General features: G+C 43.8%; 1 protein-coding gene across 10 annotated transcripts in view; it reads left to right on the top strand.

The window, feature by feature from the left end:
- The window catches only part of AKAIN1 (A-kinase anchor inhibitor 1), a 49,232-nt gene extending 29,611 nt beyond the window's left edge, over nucleotides 1-19,621 (top strand). For 3 of the 10 annotated variants that reach the window (XR_006264875.1, XR_006264879.1, XR_006264880.1), the window contains exons 3-4: nucleotides 16,532-16,606; nucleotides 17,564-17,698. Coding sequence is in view for 1 of the 10 variants with exons in the window: in XM_043443944.1 (XP_043299879.1) it covers nucleotides 17,564-17,763 (200 nt within the window). In the remaining 9 variants the exon portion in view is untranslated. Of the gene's footprint in view, nucleotides 1-16,506; nucleotides 16,607-17,563 lie in introns of all 10 variants that reach the window. The other 7 variants (XR_006264881.1, XR_006264876.1, XR_006264882.1 and 4 more) reach the window with 3 other exon arrangements.
- The last annotated feature ends 339 nt before the right edge of the window (nucleotides 19,622-19,960 follow it).

The raw sequence follows: 19,960 nt of genomic DNA, 5'->3' as shown, positions 1-19,960 counted from the left end.
GCCCTCAGGGGGCTTATCATGCTTAGTCACAGGGACTAGAAAAACAGCTACCCAGTGTCTTGACTCTGTTTTTTCCATCAAAGGAAAGGGCATGATTTTATTCCAATTAGAATATAACCAAAGTCAGCCCCTCATTTCTGTTTTGGCTCACAGTCGAGTCGCCAGCTGCTTTTGTTGGGTTTTTATGTCACTGATGGCTGATCATCTTTTTGGACGTGGGGAAAATGTCAGTATCTTGAATCAATGATTTGGAAAACAAAAAATAGGCAGAAGTTGAGACAGCTACACAGTAAAATACAACACACACCAGAAAACACCTACTATGCTCCATAATGTGATATTTAAAAAACTTTTGTTTAATTCTACAAAAGGCTTTCAGCAATTGTGTTCATTACATCTGAAGGAAATTCACATGTATAATGCGGCAGTGTCTGGTCAGTCAAAGTAAGTTCTGGGGAGAGGATCTGAGCATTTCCATGGTTAGTAGTAATTAACATGGTTCTCTTAGGCTCTTTATTTTGCATGTTACTGTGTCCACTTGCAAGATTTTAATGATTAAATGATTTTTAACCAATTGTGAAATGAAATAATCCTCATGCATTAGAACTCAGAAAATATTTAATAAGACTTTTCACCAAATCTTTTGTCCTTCTTCAAAGTATCTGATTATGCTGTAAACTTTCAAACAAGAAGTGTGTTATCTACATCCCATCTATATTTTCTTCCATCTTGACTTTTTTCTTCATTGGTAGGACCGTGATCTTCACAATCTTAATATGAAGGAGGGAGTTTTATAGATTTGGTATAAATGAATTGAGTCAGGCACCTTAGAAATTGCTTCTCCAGGCAGTAAAAGTTCAATTTCTTACATTCTTGGAAAGCACCAACAGAAAGAGTCCAAGAAAAACTCTTTTGTGATGGAAGTTTTCCCCCCTAAAACATTTTTATTTTATTTTATTCGAATGTTTTTATGAATTGTCTTAGCGTTTGGTAACATGATTTCTTGGAGGAAAATATCAATGCATATAATTATATTAAAATTATGTAAAATATATTACATAATTTAGTCTGTGAAGTATCACAAGGAATAAATAGGGCTATGAATCAAGGACTAATCATTCTATCAATAATTACTTATTAAGTAAGTATACCACATAGTAAGAGCCTAGTCTATGAAGTCAGGCTGCCCCAGTTTGAATTCTGCTTACAAGCTGTATGATATTGGGCAATTTACATAGTCTTTTTTTTTTTTTTTGCTTGTTTCCTCATGTGTAAAGAAGGATAAAACATGATCAACCTTATTCTAGTTATTACTACTCCATCACAAACCACCACAATACATAGTGGCTTTAGCAACAGAACAATAGTCATTTGGGTCATGAATCTTCAGTTTGGGGACGGGCACTTGGCAGAGATAGCTTGTCTCTGCTCCACTGCATCAGCTCGGTGGGATGATGAATATCTGAAGCCACGTGCACTTCCATCAACTGATGGTTGATGCTGACTGTCAGCTGAGATTCTACCTGGGTGCTGTTGGTTGGAACACTTCTATGTGGCCTTCCCATGTTGCCTGGCCTCCTTACACTGTGGTGGCTGGATCCACGGTGAACATCCCAAAGGAGGAAAAATCCATGTGGATGTGGTATTGCCTATCCTTAGAAATCAAGCCATCCCTTCTCCCATATTCTGTTAATTGAGACCTTCGCAAATGCTTACACAAGGTCAAGGGGAAGGGAATAGAATCCATCTCTTGATGAGGGATGGCAAGGTTCTGAAGAATATAGGAGACCAGAGATATGGGTGTGGTCATTTTGGGAAAACACAACCTTTGACTTGCTTGATGTGGTTTTTGTGAGTCAGTTCATAGATAAAATGTTTAGCACATATGAAGCAGTAAGCACATGTGCTGTTGTTATTGCAGAGCATGTAAAATGTGCTAAGTGGATTGTATAAATTCTTTGGTTAGAAAGACAGAGAATTCTGCAGTTATCAGTTGTCCCTAATTTCAGCATAAGGAAACCAAAGGCTGGAGGCTAACTTGCCCAGCCATCCAGTGAAAGAACTGAGGTCATGAGACCAAAGTTGTGAGTGCTTGTTATTTCAGGTCAGACTCTGGAAACTTACAGAGCTGGCAATCATGGAAATAGACCTCTAAATAATTAATTAAGACAAGAAATGAATGCTCTGCCTCTAGAGAGCCTTGGAATCAAAGATAGACCTGATTATAGAAGAAATAGCCCTTTTCTCTATCTTGTAGTGTACTTGTGTTCAGTTGTAAAATTGGTTTTTCTGCTTTTATTTTGTGGTTGATAGGATCAGATGAAATTCTGCCCAAACTTCTAATATCACTTATTTTGCCACATAATGCATAGAAGGCAGTAGTTTTGTTAAAAATCATAATATCTTTTTAAATATCCCAAATGTGTGAAGGCCTGCCAGTCTCATATACAAATATTATAACCATACCAGGAGATTGTACCTGAAGAAGTGGGCAGATGAGAAGTCCATGGCGCAGTCCAGGTCTTCAGGTGGCAGGAGGGAGCTGGGATGTGGTGCGGGGTGGCCCTTGTTCATTTCAGACACCTTTACCTACCACTCCAGGGCCCAGCGAGCCCCAGCCCAAGCCCACTCCCACAGGCTGAGATGCTGACGTGAGACTGCAGGAGGGCGTCTCGCTACCTGGGACCAGTTCTTTGCAAATAAACTTTCTCTTCTTAATGACGCCTCTGTGATCATCATTATGTTGGCACAGCTTGGCCAGTGCTCTCCCTAGAAAAAGCCCATTTCCATTTATCTTGGCTAAGCTGATGCTTATTGAAAACTTGGAAAACTTATTGGAAAACTTGGGGCAAAACAGGGTCTGTCTGCTGGCTCCCGAAGGTGGGTTTGGCATTTTCTCGATGTAAAATTTCAGCAGTTACCGTCTAAAAGCTTTTAATTTACAAATGGTTGTCCAAGCTCCTATGAGTGCCACAGCCTCCTCCAACTATTACTTGGGGCCCCTGGATCAGAGGCCCTCAATATGAGGGTTAGGAGAATATGTTGCCTCAACAATTTAGGGACTATGCCCCTAAACAGCAGGAAGTAGTTATGGAATGAAAACAATGCCCCTTTCCCTTGGCAACACAATTCTCCTAAAAGGAAAGGGGGGAATGAGAGAGTCATCTCCTAGGCAGGTTGATAGGAAGTCTAGGGGTCCCCAAGGAGAGAGAGGTCTGGGATATTCAAGGAGGAAGAAAGGACAAACGTTTTTACTTTTTTCCTCTATATTCTTTAGGATTATATAACAATAATGTATCCTGCCTGAGGACAGTCTTTGGATTAAACCTTCTGGCTAATTCTGTTATCTTAAAACCTAAATTATGGGAGTAGGTCTGGTCTTTACAAGGATGTATTCCTGCCTGAGGACAGTCTTTGGATTAAACCTTCTGGCCAACTCTTATCTTAAAGTGTAAATTATGGGAGTAGGTCTGGTGAGGTCTTTATAACCTCCAGACATTCTTTGGATTCACTGGAGAGTATATAACTCCATTGCTAACACTAGCAAGTGGGTACTCTTTCTACCCCCTTCTGATGTCTATGTCAGAAGCTTTCTCTATCTCCTTTATACTTTAATAAAACTTTATTGCACACACACACACACAAATTCAGCGGTTACAGTTACTAAAACTTGAGGCCAGTAGGAGACTGAGGGGCTGCAGGCAAAGAGTAACTTACTTGCTGGGCATAGGCTGTAATGGTAGGTAGTTAATATGAATATGTTTTAATGAGGGAGGACTCATTGGGTTGGGGGCAGGGAAAGAAATGGTGGTCTCCTCTACAGTCTGCAGTGCCTGAGGTCCTATCTTTCTTCCTGGCTGTAGGAGACACAGCGCTACTTCCTGTAGGTAGGGGAACAAGGGAGGAAATTCATGAAACGTGCTCACTGTGCCAGGAACGTAGCAGATGTCCAGTACAGGTTACACAGAGGCAGCCGCAGTGGCAGCAGTATCCACGGGCACATAGCACTTCAGGTAGGGGAAATATGGAAGGAGGCAACATGGGAAAAGTAAATGTGACGTGCACTCCAACGCCAGCTAGACCGTAAGGGAAAAGTTTTCAGTGGGCATTGGTGAAAAGTAAAATATTTAAGGTAGAACCAGGACAACGTCATAAAACTCAAGATACTGTCCTATGGTTATTACTGATAAACTCCTGTTATATGACTTGGCAATGGTTTATGAGACTGCCCTGTAAAACATCACCTCTGTTGTAAAGTCAATTGCTATAGACTCTTGATTGGATGATGTTGCCTGGTATTTCTGCAAAATTAATAATATTGATATGGGAGACACTGATGCTCACCTAGACAATAGAAAGTCCTTCTTCATCTGGGTAAGAGTCCTATTTTTGTCCTGGTTTCAGCCTTTCATCCATGTGGTTCAGGTAGCCTGTACCCATCTAGGCTATAATGATGGTTCTGTTCTTGTTGCTAATGATTGGTTCAGGGTGGAAAATGAAGAAGGCATCTGGTGGAAAGTTCCAAGCTCTTGGAAATAGCTACATTCTGCCTCTGGAGATTGCTTAATGAAGTTGTGATGCCTGGATCTACTGCAGCCATCTTGTGGACAGGAGGGAGAGATTAGCCATCATTTTATTATTATTTTCATTGGCTTAGTTTTCCCTGGGGAGAGATGCATTCCATCATCTCTCCATTTTTTGTACCGGATGAATGTATCTTGCTGTTGTTTTTGCACACTCTGCCTGTGTTAAACCCTACTTCTTATTTCTGCTCCATGATAGTGTCGATTCCGATCCCAGAGTCTCTTTGCTTTCTTGGGCTGACTGAGTCCCACTTTCCTGGCAGTCCTCCTATGGTATATTTCAGAAAGTGACTTTTTCCCCATTTCCTATGTCTGTTCAATCTCATATGCTTTTCTTCCAGAAATTTGTAAAGGTCTGTCTTCATTGGTGTCCTCTGTTCCATTTTCTCTGCTTTTTGTGGTGTGGGTTTATTCTTTATGCAGTGGAAGGTGCACAGGCTAATGCTTGGGCTTAGTGGATCAGTTTGGTTATTTCCTTTGTAAATTTCTCATTATAGTTCCATTATTTATGTTTTAATATTACTCCTTTCAAGGATTAAACAGTGAGAAGTCAGCTGAAACAGTAGTTCAGCTAAAGTGGAGATGCCGAGGATCAAACCTGGGACCTCATACCTGCAAAGCATGTGTTCTACCGCTGAGCTACATCCCCCACTGCTCGTTATAGTTCATTCCTATTTATGTTGGAGTTGTCATCAATTTGCAAGACCTATTTATATATTAAGATATCAATCCTCTTTTTCATGTATAGACAGTATTTTTCCTACTTTATTGCTTTTGGGAATTGTTTGTGTGTTTCTTGACATACGGAAGACTTTATTGTAGTGTAGTAAAATGTATCCATCTTCTTTGTGGTTTCTTTCTTTGTTTTTATTCTTAGAAGGACGTTTTCTCCCCAATATCAGATGTATATTCCCTATTACATTTTTGATCCTCCCTTCTTTTCTTTTTGAACTCAAATGGGTTAAATTTAACTGATAACATTTTCAGTTCATGGCACACCATCATCACTGGTGCATGCAGAGCCCTTGATTTTTACTTTCTCTTTTCCCTTTTGTCTTCTATCTTCAATGGCATTTCTCTCTCCAATCATATACATCTACTGTAGTGCATATAGTGTATGTTCTTCATTTTAGAAAAACATTCACCAGTTTTTATCCATCTGGAGTTAGAGATTTAAAAAATTAAAAAAAAAAAAAAAAGAAAGAAACCACTCAGTTTTCTTACTACCTTCCTCTAATTCCAACTGCCTTCTTTACCAAATGTCAGGTTCCAGGTTTTCTAACCTGTTCCGTTTCTCTGTCTGTTTTGGTGCTAGGATCACACTGCCTTAATGATTATCTAATTTTAAAACATTTGAATATGTAGAAATGAAAATCACATGCAATGCTCTTCTTGCATCATTTAATTCTTCACTTTTTATTAATATGATAGACAAGGGGGCCATTCTTTAATAACTAATAGCACATTTATATATGTTAATATAGTAAATTGCTGTCACTGTCATCTAAACCAGTCACGTGTTACAATTTTCAGACTGTGAAAACTATCCTGGTAGATGTGACTCTAGGAGCAGGAACATATTTAAAAGTAGTGCCTATTTTTCACCATTAAGGGTAATGCTTGCTGTGGGTTTGTCATATATAGCTTTTATTATGTTGAGGTATGTTCCTTCTATTCCTGCTTTCTGGAGAGTTTTAATCATAAATGGATGTTGAATTTTGTCAAAGGCTTTTTCTGCATCTATTGAGATAATCATATGGTGACCCAGCAATCCCACTTCTGGGCATATACACCGAGAAAACTAGATCTGAAAGAGACATGTGCACCCCAATGTTCATCGCAGCACTGTTTATAATAGCCAGGACATGGAAGCAACCTAGATGCCCATTAGCAGATGAATGGATAAAGAAGCTGTGGTACATATACACCATGGAATATTACTCAGCCATTAAAAAGAATTCATTTGAGTCAGTTCTAATGAGATGGATGAAACTGGAGCCCATTATACAGAGTGAAGTAAGCCAGAAAGATAAAGACCAATACTGTATACTAACGCATATATATGGAATTTAGAAAGATGATAACGATAACCCTATATGCAAAACAGAAAAAGAGACACAGATGTACAGAACAGACTTTTGGACTCTGTGGGAGACAGCAAGGGTGGGATGTTTTGAGAGAACAGCATCGAAACATATATACTATCAAGGGTGAAACAGATCACCAGCCCAGGTTGGATGCATGAGACAAGTGCTCGGGGCTGGTGCACTGGGAAGACCCAGAGGGATGGGGTGGGGAGGGAGGTGGGAGGGGGATCGGGATGGGGAATACATGTAAATCCATGGCTGATTCATGTCAATGTATGGCAAAAACCACTACAATATTGTAAACTAATTAGCCTCCAACTAATAAAAATAAATGGGGAAAAAAAATAAAAGTAGTGCCTATGACTAATTCAAAAGGAAACAGAGGTTCACATGCTTTAGTGAACTTTGGCTTAGAGTTACTGAAGATGTTGACTGTGATTAACATTCTCATAACCTTAAATCACACTCTGTCAACTTCTAAGCAAACAATTTCAAATGTCATTTTGTGATTGATAAAGTAGGAGCTAAGAATGAAATCCGGGTCTGACCTTCTTTTTATCCGTGCCGAGCAAACTTTTCTATCTGGAATTGATATTTATCAGCAGCTTTCATCTTTCCTGCGTGTTTATCGTGGGGTTGTGGTTTATATATGGTTCTTATTCCATGGAGCATATGGAAATTGGTGGTGAGAATCAAATTTTCTTCTTTTGGACACAAAATAGTGCCTTGTTCCATGAAGCAGCCCTTAACTGTGGTTCTAGGTGCTTGATGTGGGGGAGGAGAGGGAGGGAGGAGGAGGGTAGCAAAGACTTTTTATGCTTCCCAGGGCAAAACAAAAAGGGAAAAGTGGCAACTGATGAGTACCTGAAGAATTAAATGTAGTAATTCAGAAAAATGAAAACTCTAGCATTTTGTTGCAGCAAAACAGGAAAAAAAAACAAAAACCCCACAACTGCCTTCCTTTAAGATATGAGAAGTTAAATTTCTACCAATAATTGGTAATATAATAATTGAGGGGGCTTAGTTTGGAGGAGGACTTGGGACACTTTAGGTAATTTAGGTAATTATTTAGTTCAGGGAATCTTCTCACTAATAGATGCTTATAATCTTTCTGGATACTGTGTACATTCTAATTGATTTACTAAAAGTCACATAGTTTAAAAGCCATGAAAATAATAGCTAATCACAGTAATTGCATAGCACATTTTACAATTCTGAATATGAGAGGATTTTTAGAAAAGGAAGGTTGAACCCAGATAGGTCAAGTGAATTGTGTCAAGTTACTCAGTAGCTTAGGAGTAGAGCTGGCTTTGCATATCAGACCTTTATCAACGCCCAGTGTGGGTTCTGCCTTGTAGGAAATGCAGACTTCTTTTTCTGAGAATCAGCTGGTTATCTGGAGCACTGGGTGGAGACTGAGGATTAGCCAAGGTCACTTTCAACCAGTGAGTGCTCAGTGCAAAACAGTTGAGTTCATTGAATTAGAGATAATGAAGGGGAAGTTAGATACACATTTTTCACTTGCTTTTCCTGAGTTAATTTTCTTTTGAGTGAATGAAAAATTCATTTAGTAAAATAAGTACAAAATTTTAATATATCTGAAACCACCAGTGGCTCTAAATTGTGTTGTTTTTTGTTTGCTCAGTTGCTAAGTTGTGTCTGACTCTTTGCAACCCCATGAACTACAGCACTCCAGGCTTCCCTGTCGTTCACTATCTCCTGGAGTTTGCTCAAACTCATGTCCACTGAGTCAGTGATGCCATCCAACCATCTCATCATCTGTTGCCCCCTTCTCCTCCTGCCCTCAATCTTTTCTGACATCAGGGTCTTTTCCAGTGAGTCAGCTCTTTGCATCAGGTAGCCAAAGTGTTGTAGGAAGGGGGACCCCCTTCCAGGGCCCGAAGTTGGGCTCTTGTCTAACACTTGGAAAAGAATTGTCCGAGGAGACACGTGCTGACAAAGCAAGAGATTTTATTGGAAAGGGCACCCGGGTGGAGAGCAGTAGGTAAGGGAACCTAGGAGAACTACCCTGCCGCGTGGCTCGCAGTTTTGGGTTTTATGGTGATGGGATTAGTTTCCGGGTGGTCTTTGGCCAATCATTCTAATTCAGAGTTTTTCCTGGTGGCCCACGCATCGCTCAGCCAAGATGGATGCTAGCAAGAGGGATTCTGGGAAGTGGACGGACAGGTAGTGTCTCCTCTCGATCTTTCCCGAACTCTTCCGGCTGGTGGTGGCTTACTAGTTCCGTATTCCTTATCAGGATCTCCTGCCATAAAACAACTCACGCAAATGGTTACTATGGTGCCTGGCCAGGGTGGGCTGTTTCAATTAGTGTGCTTCCCCTAACAAAAGTATTGGAGCCTCCGCTTCAGCATCAGTCACAAGCAGTGAAATACTTACTCCTCAACTTCACAGAAGGGCTTCCCTCTTCCCTGGTGGCTCAGATGGTAAAAAATCTGCCTGCATGCAGGAGACCCGGGTTCAATCACTGGCTGGGGAAGATCCCCTGGCGAAGGGAATGGCTGCCCACTCCAGTATTCTTGCCTGGAGGATTCCTTGGACAGAGGACCCTGGTGGGCTACAGTCCATGGGGTCACAGTCAGGCACGACTGAGCACCTGTCACTTTTTCACTTACAACTTCACCGAATTCTATTATGTAAAGGCAAATGAACTTGTGATAAAAGTAGGCACTAATAGGCACTAATAGGTAATATATTTCTGTCATCTTGCTGGGATTAATTTATTCCTCCTCCCTGGGTTAACATGATTTTACATAAAATCATTTCCATGTACATTTATTTTCTGTTTTTTTCCATGTGAATTTAAAATTAAAATATGAGTTGTTGTTTTTCCCCCAACCATCCTTTTTTTCATTTTGCTGTAAATTTTCTACACACAGTTAGAGAATATAGTCCAAATATATTCACAAATAGAGAATATATTCCAGGTGTAATATCTGCCTATGCTATATATTCAAATGCGTATCATCTTTTCTGTTCATTTGGTAGAATGACAACCTCTACCCCTTTCCCAGTTTTCTAAAAAGGCCTGATTGTTGTACTACTGGGTTTTTTAAATAAACTGCCCAGTACATTATGTGACTCCCGTAAGTCTACCAGATGGATCCCAAAGATACTGAGTCATATTGTTCAGCCTTCTGAACACACATATTGTTAACATTATCTGCCAGCGTTTTAAAAACTCATTTGCAAATATTCTACCTGTTAATGATTCAGAGATTTGGGAGTGTATCTTCTAGTTTTCTTACTTCTTAGAATCCGTTTTAATCCATGTCTGTTAACGCTGATCAACTATTGAAAAAAGAGCTTGAAAGCTGCCAAGAAGATAACATGACTTTAACATACAAAGAGTTTCAAGCATGTATATGAGAAGGAGTTTTTCCATCGATTGTATTTTTAAAACATAATATAAAGTCTTCATCCTGTACCTTTCACAGTGCCTTTTGAAATGATTTCTGAATATCAAAAAAAAATTTTTATTGAAGCATAATATATCAGATTTAATATAAAAATCAGATTTAATTGAGTAATGAGATACCCTGAGAGTGCCTATGGCTTGACTGAGATATACTTGGTAGAAACTTTTCCAGCCACTGCCTGCAATTTCAATCGGAATTTAGTAATTTGGTTTTATTTTGGGGTAGCTCATCTGCATCCTCAGCAGGACTGTTTCCCTCTCCCTTCATCTCTCCCTCCCTCCCTTTCTTCTTTTCTCTGAGTCTGATTCTTGCACCAAGCGTGTGGTACATTTGCTATGCCCTGACTTGGGGTTTTGAGGCTGACCGCCAAGGCTCCCTGAGACCCAGAGTGAGACACATGTTCCGTGGGTCTGACAGCCGCTCCTCACGTCAGGGTTTATTTTCCTTCGGTCTCTCTTCCTTCTGAAATATCACTGGGAAGAAAAAAAAAGACATAAAGCATCTGATCTTGCCTTTCACTTCCTTTTCTATTTCCAGCCACCTGTTCTTGTTTTCTAATTAACCCCAACACGGTGACAAGAGCCAAGATTCTCATGGTTCTGTAAAATGCAGAATAAAAGAAAAGCCACATCTACTAGATTGCTGCCCTAAGGGAGACTCGACATCATCTCTGAGGAAGGCCACGCTCTTATTTCTTTGTCCAGTTTGTAGAGGAAGCAACGGTGACTTGCCTTCTCACTCTTCTGCTTGAAAAGCAAATCAGAGCTTTCTGTGTATGTTGACTGAGGGGAGGCGTGTTCCTATGAGCTCAGAAAGGCCCAAAGGTGGACTTAACCCCATGCTTCTAGGCCAGGGCCTCTGCACAGGCTGGTGGCCTCCCAGCGCCTGCGTGTGAACTGATTCGTTAGAGCCTGGTGTGTGCAGGGTTCAGGGGCTTGACAAACGCCTGGAGAGTCTTTGTGGCAGACGCTTGGCCAATAGGAGTAGAATCACCCGGCAACATCCGATGGGCCTTTCCACACTGCCTTGTCTGAAAAGCATTTGGAACCAAGCAGAGGGTGCTGAGAACTGACACAGAGGGGCCCAACAGGATGGGAAAGGAGGAGAGAAAGGAGAAAAACTGGCTGGTTAGAAATGACAGAGAGGAACTTGCTGTAAAATTTCCAAAGTGGCGATTGACCGGGTTAGATGTGGCCAGGAAATCGGAGCAGCCTTTCTGATATTCTCATGCCAGAGTGCTTTCTGCATGGAGGCTGGTGCCAGAAGGGCATCTCCCGGGCACTTTCCTCCGGAGCTGGACTTTTATCACAGGGAAGCAGCAAAAGGGAGCGGAGGCGGCCGAGAGCAGGGAATGAATGGAGCCGAGAGAAGGGAGGAGACAGAACAGGTTGGAGAACGGAACCTGGGCGCCTGGGGTGCCAGTCCCTCACTGGGCAGATCCTGAGTGTTCGCTGTGGACCAGGGCTGGGCTCCGGGGTCAGGGGTGAGCAGGACAGATGGGGTCGTGTCCTGGGGCTGATGGTCTAGTGAGGAGGGACAAACCAACAGCGTAGGTCAGGCCACCGTTGGCAGACGGGTGGTCGGTTCATTCCTGATGGCTATTCCTTCACTCATTCCCTCTTGATGGGAGATTTTCTAAGAGCTACTCCGGAAGGAAGGCTTTTCTTCTCCACGCTGAGGTCAGAAAGCTGAGTGGGACATTGCTGCATGGGGTCAGGTGCCCCTTTGGAGTGGGTAGAGCTGGATGATGGGTGGAGGAAGGTTAGTTCCACACTGTGTCTCAGCTCCTTCATGTGTTCCTCCATTAGGAATTTGTAGATAACATCTGTCAGCTTTTCACTGCTCCCGGCATCTCTCGGCTTACGTGGGAGCCAGAAGGACCCAGGGGGCCTTGGCGCTGTTTCAGGGGATGGGGACCCCATGCCTGTGGCTCCCACTTCCTGTGGTTGGAAGACACAGTCTCAAGAACTCCTTTTCTGTTGAGATGAATAACATTCACATTCATCAAAAAGCATTTCTCAGTTCATAGCCTCTTTTTGTCACTGGGCTGTGCATGAGGAGGTCTGTGAAATATTTTAACCTGACAGTGGAATCGTCTTCAAAAGGGTGGGAGCTGCTCCTTCAAGGAGAGTAAGAAAGATCTTACTTTGTGTTAGAGCACAGTGCCCCTCTGCTTATCCTTCTCAGGCTCCTTCTGTATACGCCCATCCCCCCGGGAGGAAGAATTACCACTGAGAGATTATTTAGGTAAAATATTAAAATCTAATCTTGCACTGATGACTTGTCACAGCTGGGAATTTGATTCCTTCTTTAGCAGAAAATGGTGATTGTGAGGATTATGCTGTTCATCTTTAAGGAGGACAGTACGAGAGGATTTTTGTCTCTGTTTTTTAAGGATTCCTCTGAAGGCACGCAGAGAGCGAGGATCAGCTCCTTCCTGCCCGCTTTCCTCTCTCCTTCCTTCCTCCTCTGCCTCCCTCTCCCCTTTCCATCTTGATTAGAAAGGGAGAGTGTGCGCCTAGTTTTGCCCAGGAACTCAGAACCTTTCATTAAATATTTACGAGAGCTGGTAATTTGGTCAAGCAATTCTCATATGAATGAGGACAGGAAACCTCTGGACTGTGTTTCTAGCTGCTCCAGAGCTCATGGAAGGACAAACTATAAATGGCCTCATGCTTCCCTGGTGGCTCAGACGTTAAGAATCTGCCTGTAATGCGGGAGACCTGGGTTCCATCCCTGAGTTGGGAAGATCCCCTGGAGGAGGGCATGGCAACCCACTCCAATATTCTTGCCTGGAGAATCCCCATGGGCAGAGGAGCCTGGCGGGCTACAGTCCATGGGGTCGGACACGAGTGAATGACTAAGCATAGCACAGAGGGTTTCTGTGACCAGAAAGCACCGTGGATGCGTTGGTGATTCTGTGTGTGTGATAAAATGAAACCACAGTCTTGTCTCAAAGGTTTCCCCTGACAACACTCACACACACAGTTACACACTGACACAGCTACACATTCACACACACATTCACACATACAGACATTCGTGTACACACCCACACCCCATCTGGGTAGCAGGGCAGACAGCCCTCTGTCTACGGACATTCCATCCCGCTCTGCAGCAACCCCAGGAGTGGCCACCAGGGGGCAGCAGAGGCCGCAGAACCCAGCCGGCCCCGCTGGAGGGGCGGTGGGGGGAGCTGAGCCTCTGGGGGCGGAGGGAACCCCTGGGGTACGGACCTGGCTCCTAGAGAGAGGAGAGTTCTAGTTCCCCACCATCCCCAAGTTTGTTCTGCTTCGGGCCTGGGATGTCACCTTTTTAAACACATGGGTTCACACGGTCCTTACCTTTCCTGTCCCCTTCGTACCTGGCTCCCGTGTCCCTGGAGTGGTCATCCGTAACCCTACCTGCCCTCCTTTCCTGGCACATCCCTGGGGTGGGGGACTGCAGGAGCCCACAGGCTGGGCCAGCTGGGGTCGTTTGGGGGCTCCGGGAGGGGAGGAGGGGCAGTGGGTGACATGGCCTCTCGTGAGAAATGAGCTGATGAGAAGAGCGGGGTGGCTGTCACAGGGTGCTCTGTCCCTCCCACCCCATGCTGTTGGAGGGACGGACATGTGGGGGATGGACATCTTTCCATTCTTGTGAAAAGTGTCATATACCCTAGTTTGGAGTCAGACTCTCGGTTTCCCTGTTCCTCTGCATTGCCCCTTCTGAATCTCTCCTGCACAGAAATTCTAGAGCTGCTGCTCACTGCAAGAAAGTGGGGGCTGGAGGACTTGGTTTCCTGCATCTTTGGGGTGAAAGGAGGGAAACTTGTAGCTGAATTTTGCAGAAATCCATGTGGAGATCAGAACAGCCTTTTGGGTCTCTCTGAACTCACAACCCAGTCTTGATGGAGTTATTTGTTATCCAAGTGTTCAGAATATTAAATACCTAACACATTTCTGAAGTGGCATTTTCACAAGCATTTTTTCCTGCCTCAGTTTCCTCAAGTGAAAAGCCCCCCCCCCCCCCCCGTGTGTGTGTATGACAAAAAGCAAAAGCAGAGCTGCCCTGATGGGGATGTCTGCAATTTGCATGTTTAGTGACCCAGTGGGGAAAGGCGACAGCTAGAGATGCTGCTTCTTATACAGCCTTTACCACCGGCTCTGTGCTATCCAGGGAAAATCACTAATCGGATTCGGCCCCCAAAATGGCAACACCGACCTTTTCCAAAATCCACCAAACTGGAATATATAATAGGGTTAATGTCATAGAGGCAAATGACACTTAGGTTCTTAGGGGAAAAAACAGTGTACATTTTTATCAGAAGGATATTCCTAAAGTCCTTGGAAGCATGGTTTTGATGGATATAAATAGGGAATTAAGACCAGTTATTAACCAACCACCTTGCACTTGAGGTCCTCTGGTGACTTCCGGTGGGCGGGGGAGGTGCCCGGTGGAACAGCAGGATCTGAGGGGAGGGGGCGAACAAGAGGGCTCAGGACAGCCTTCCAGAGGCCAGCCCCACGGGGTAGGTGGGGTCTCTCCCGAAACTGACCACAGGGATGGATGCCTGACTGCGTGTCGGGGGATGGGGCAGTGGGTTACCGTTCAGGGTGGAAAGACGCTGAAGACATATTTAGCCACATCTCGATTTCTTGATTTCAGCGTGTTTATATTGGGCGTTTCGAGTTTAAAGCTAATTAAATCGATTCATCATCTTTTGTGAAATACCAAAACGATTTGGTAAATGCTAAGTAGGCTAGCGGACGTTTACATCATTTAACACGAGGCGTAGGCCACCTGCAACCAGTAGGTGATTCATTAATTTCAAGTAAGTTTCACGCATGTAAGTAAAGGGCAAAACTGAGGGTTTCCGGTGCGGCTCTGCCTTCTTGTGTGTTTGTCATGTAGGTGTCTAGCCATAAATTTGCTGCCAAGACCCTTGTCAGGAAGCTTTTCCCCTCTATGTTTTCTTTTAGAATTGTATGGTTTCAGGTCTTATATCTAAATCTTTAATCCATTTTGAGTTAATTTTTGTGAGTGGTATGAGATAGGGCCTAGTTTCATTCTTTTACATGTGAATATCTGATTTTTCCAGCACCATTTAAAAAATTTTATTTTCTCAACTTTTTATTTTGTGTTGGGGTGTAGCTGGTTAACATTGTTGTGACAATTTCAGGTGAACAGTGAAGGGACTCAGCGATACATATACACGTACCCATTCTCCCCCAAGCTCCGCTCCCATCCAGGCTGCCACCTGACGTTGGGCAGAGTTCCATGTAGTGTACAGTAGGTCCTTGTTGGGGATCCGTTTTGAATATAGCATTGTGTACATGACCTTCCCAGAGTCCTTAACTGTCCCCTCCCCTGGCAGCCATAAGTTCATTTTCTAAGTCTGTGAGTTTCTTTCTGTTTTGTAAGTAAGTTCATTTGTATCATTTCTTTTTAGACTCCACATATAAGGGATGTCCTATGATATTTCTCCTCTATCTGACTTACTTCACTCAGTATGACACTGCCTGAGTCCATCCATGTTCCCAGCACCATTTACTGAAGAGACTGTCTTTTATCTATTGAGTATTCTTTGCTCCACTGTGAAATACTAGTTGACCATATATGCATGGGTTTATTTCTGGGCTCTCTCTTCTGTTCCACTGGTCTACATGTCTGTTTTTATGCCAGCACCATATGGTTTTGATTACTGTAGTGTTTATAAAATAGCTTGAAATCAGGAAATGTGACCCCTCCCCTACCCGCTTTATTCTTCTTTCTCAGAACTTCTTTGGCTATTTGGAGTCTTTCGTGGTTCCGTATATAACTTCTTGTTTTGCATTTCCTTTCTTAGTGCTCTGAGTGGCTTTTACCCTCATCTTCATCCTTCTCTTTCTCTGTTTGGGCTCATTGCACCTCTTTTTGCCCCACATGCTGTGCCACAGGTAGAAATTCCTGACCCAGAGCAGAGTGGCGATGAGGGCAGTTAAGGTTAAGCCCACCTTGCAAGTCCCCAAAGGGATCCCCCGTCACAGACTGCCTCTGACTTCTTAATCAGTTTCTCTTCATAGTGGATAAGCGAGGGGAAGACGATTTAACTTGGATGTTAGGTCACAGCTAAATTCAGAGTAGATTTTCTTTTCTCTGTCTCTTGTTAAGAACTCATCCTCCTCTTACCCTTAGAGCCTTCTGTCCTCCACCCAAAGAGTGAAAAGTCACTTCACACAAGGATCATTTGAGAATTCACGCAGATCTGGTTTGGCTGAGATAATCTTTCTAGGAGCACCCCTGAACCTTTGTGCTTCGTTGTCTGCCCACGCAGTTATGCTGTTTGGTGGTCATAGGCCAGTCTCCCTGAGGGTTGGAAGGGACCTGCTGCCAGTGTACATCTTCTTGCTTTTCACCTTAGCCTTGCTGTTGCAGGGAAGTCATCACTTCTTTGTTTTAGCGACAGAGCCTCCCTGAGTCAAAAGCTGGGCACATGGCTATCTGGTTGGTGACTGGATTTGTGGTCTTCTGTGTGGTAAGTGTGGCCACGTGGCTCCGTTTCCCCCAGTAAAATGTGAGCAGAGTGATGTTTGCAGGGTCTGCAATGATTCCTCCAAAGGAAACTCCCTGCCCTTCCTTTTCCCTTTGGCTTCCTTCCAGCCCCAGAGGGGGTCTGTATTAATAAGCTCCACTCATGCAATACTTTGGCCGCTTGATGTGAAGAGCCGACTCATTGGAAAAGACTCTGATGCTGGGGAAGATTGAGGGAAGGAGGAGAAGGGGGTGACCGAAGATGAGATGGTTGATGAGATGGCATACTGACTCAATGGACATGAGTTTGAGCAAACTCCGGGAGACAGTGAAGGAGAGGGGAGCCTGGCGTGCTGCAGGCCGTGGGGTCGTAGAGAGTGGGACATGACTGAGCGACTGAATAACAACATGCAGCTGAGGGCGATGCAGTCAGAAGCGACAGAGCAGGGAGATGGAAGGAGGCAGGCTCCCGTGGGAACCTGGAGGAGCAGAACCTCCAGAGGATGCTGGGAGGATGGGAGTAGAATTTGGGTGCATCACTGGGGAAGACCCATGGCGATTCTGCTGGAAAGGGAGATGGGGAGACAAGAGTGTTATGTGTTAGGTCCTCAGTCGTGCCAGACTCTTTGCAACCCCATGGATTCTAACCCACTGGACTCCTCTGTCTGTGGAATTCTCCAGGCAAGAATACTGGAGTGGGTTGCCATTTCCTTCTCCAGGGAATCTTCCCAGCCCAGGTTTTAAACCCGGGTCTCCTGCATTGCAGGCGGATTCTTTATTGTCAGAGCCGCCAGGGAAGCCCCTGCTGTGCAGGGCTCCTTGCAACTAACTCGGTGGGCCCCCTAGAGATCTTATTTAGTAGCCTCTTTTTCCCTACTAGCCCTGGCCTGTTTAACCACCCCCCTCCACCCCCACCACAAATGAACCTTGTGCTTTCCCCTCCCTTTCTGTCCTTGGCCAGGTGAGAAGCCTGGAAGTGAGCCTGACGAGGCAAAGCTGCAGACCGCCAGCAGACGGATCGTGCAGAATGCCATCCTGCGGGCCGTGCAGCAGGTCTCCCGGGAGAGCCAGAGCCGGAGGAGGGACGCCAGGGCCGGCGACACCGCCCGGGGCAGCCTCCGCCTGGGCGCGGGGGAAGCCGCCAAGAAGCGCGAGAAGTAACACGTGGACGGGGCTCTTAGCACACGCTTGGTTCCCAGCCGTTTTGGAAGTGTAGGATGCGTCACCAGAAACGTTGCCGGTTAGCAAACCGAAGAGTCATTCACGCCTAGCAGTAGGATGAATTCGAGCTAGCCCTTGGCCGAAGGGCACTGTCCTGGAAAGTGCATTAGACAGCTCTGTTTATATTAATGCAGTGCCTCTGAAATAGTCAGGCAGGCAAGACACTGCCATTACAGATGTAGTTTTGCAGCACAATTCATTTCTAAAGTTCTTTTTAAAAAAATGGTTCTGTCTTGTTTATTTGGCCTTGTATGCATTCTTCCTGTAACTTAACTTACCAGTTCTTTCTGCTGAAGCACCAAGTGCCCTACTGTGATCTTTACCATATTTAAACAAGGCTTGCTGGAGAGGTGAGGGAAGGGCATTGCAGTCCTCCTCAAATATGGAACTGAAGGCTTTAATAAAGTGGGGTCAGGCCCAAGATCATATTAAGAAAAGGCAAATTCTAAGTCCCTCAGGATCTCACAGAGGCATGCATTTATATTATTTTGTAAAAAAAAAAAAAAAAAAAAGAAGAAGAAGAATTTAGATTTTCAAGAACTCAGTCTCAATTCTCTCAATTGTTTGATAGTTGATATTTTCTCCCTGTGCAGAAAGCCTTGCGAAATATTACAGATTTCTTTTTCCTATTTCACAATGAAAGTAAGACAGGTGAACCTAAGTGCATGAGTGAAGAGCAGCTGGAATTGTAGATTCCATCCTGAGATGCCCTGGGGTCTGATTATGGGATGCGGGGTCCTCGGAAGGAGCTCTGAGGCCTTATAAATGTTGTGTGGCCATCAGACTATGCATACACACTAGTACTTTGCTAACAGGAACTTTTCTTTTCCCATCCACAAATTAGATTTTTGTTTTATGAGACTATGAATATCACACCTATCTGGAATGAATGACACATAAAATGGGAAAAATCATTTTCTCAACTCTCTGAAATGTGAAAATACAGTGGGATCAGCAAAGTGACCATGTTGTGAATGCAGTCATGGGAATGTATGTGTGCAAATGAATGAAGCCACCTGTGTGGCAACAGAATGACTTCTGCTCCCCTCCCACGTGGGGGCCACACAGCCTTCTGTGTCCTTGCAGGCCTATTTCCTGGGCTCCCCGACAGTTACTGAGTCGGTGCTACCGCGAACAGAGGAAGAGTCTGACCTTTGTTAGAAACTTTTGGGCTTCGGAGTGTCAGTGTCTACATCTGACGGTTTTTTAAAAAGCAAAGTACCAGAGAATGAAGTGTGACTGATATTGACAGACTTCTAAAATCCCACTATTTACACTTTCCAGAATGGATACTGTTGAGAAATGAATGAGAACAGTGTCTCATCAGTTCTGTTAGACGCTCTCACACCATGTGGAATGTGATGGAATAAATTCACAGGGAGAATGATTAGGGAGGGAGCAGAGGGGTTAACTTTCAAATGTGGTTTATTCATAATTTTCTGTAATACTCATGACAGTTGAAGAACAAGTTTAAGTCGAAGTCATATAATGGATGGAATATAAATTGTACAACCTAGATAATAGGAATGAAGGTATTAAGGGAACTGAGTCAGGAGTATCCACGATTGAAAAAATAAATCCAATGCTTGTAGTTTGCAAGTGATCTGGCCCTCTGTCTAGTGAGATGTCTGGATAGAACCAGCCTTGGGTTTAGCTGCCAGATGGCAGAAACCCATAAACATGCTCTCTTTCCCCTCTGGTGTGTCTGTGCTAATACTCTGGGGGATCTTGGAGAATCTCTGATTAACCTCTGTATCTAAATGTTATTTATAAATAAAATATACCCAGCTTTGAAACATGTTGTCATTTTAAGCCAAGTTTTCTTCACCCTACTGTTTGGCTCCTTTCATATGGGTCCACGAGGCATCCCAAGGCTGTTTTCCAAACCTCTAGATTCTGGGATCCTGAAAGCATTTCTTAATAGGCCATCACTGACCCTGTCTGAACACAGCTGTGGAATGCAGGTTCCTGAGGCAGAAGCAAAAAAGCTTGTGTGTGACCTTTTGATCTCAGGAAGTGAAGGTAAGTAGGTTTGGAAGCCAGGTGTGTTTCATGGTCTTTCTGAGATGGAAAGTCTACAGCAAGGAACAGAGATACTGATATGTTCTTGGAAGGAGAAGAGAAAGTTTATCTGTCA

The sequence above is a fragment of the Cervus canadensis genome, chromosome 23 (assembly GCF_019320065.1).
Source record: "Cervus canadensis isolate Bull #8, Minnesota chromosome 23, ASM1932006v1, whole genome shotgun sequence".
NCBI classification, from domain to species: Eukaryota; Metazoa; Chordata; class Mammalia; order Artiodactyla; family Cervidae; genus Cervus; species Cervus canadensis.
The sequence above is the reverse complement of the archived record's forward strand: the minus strand, read 5'-3'. Positions and strand labels throughout refer to the sequence as shown.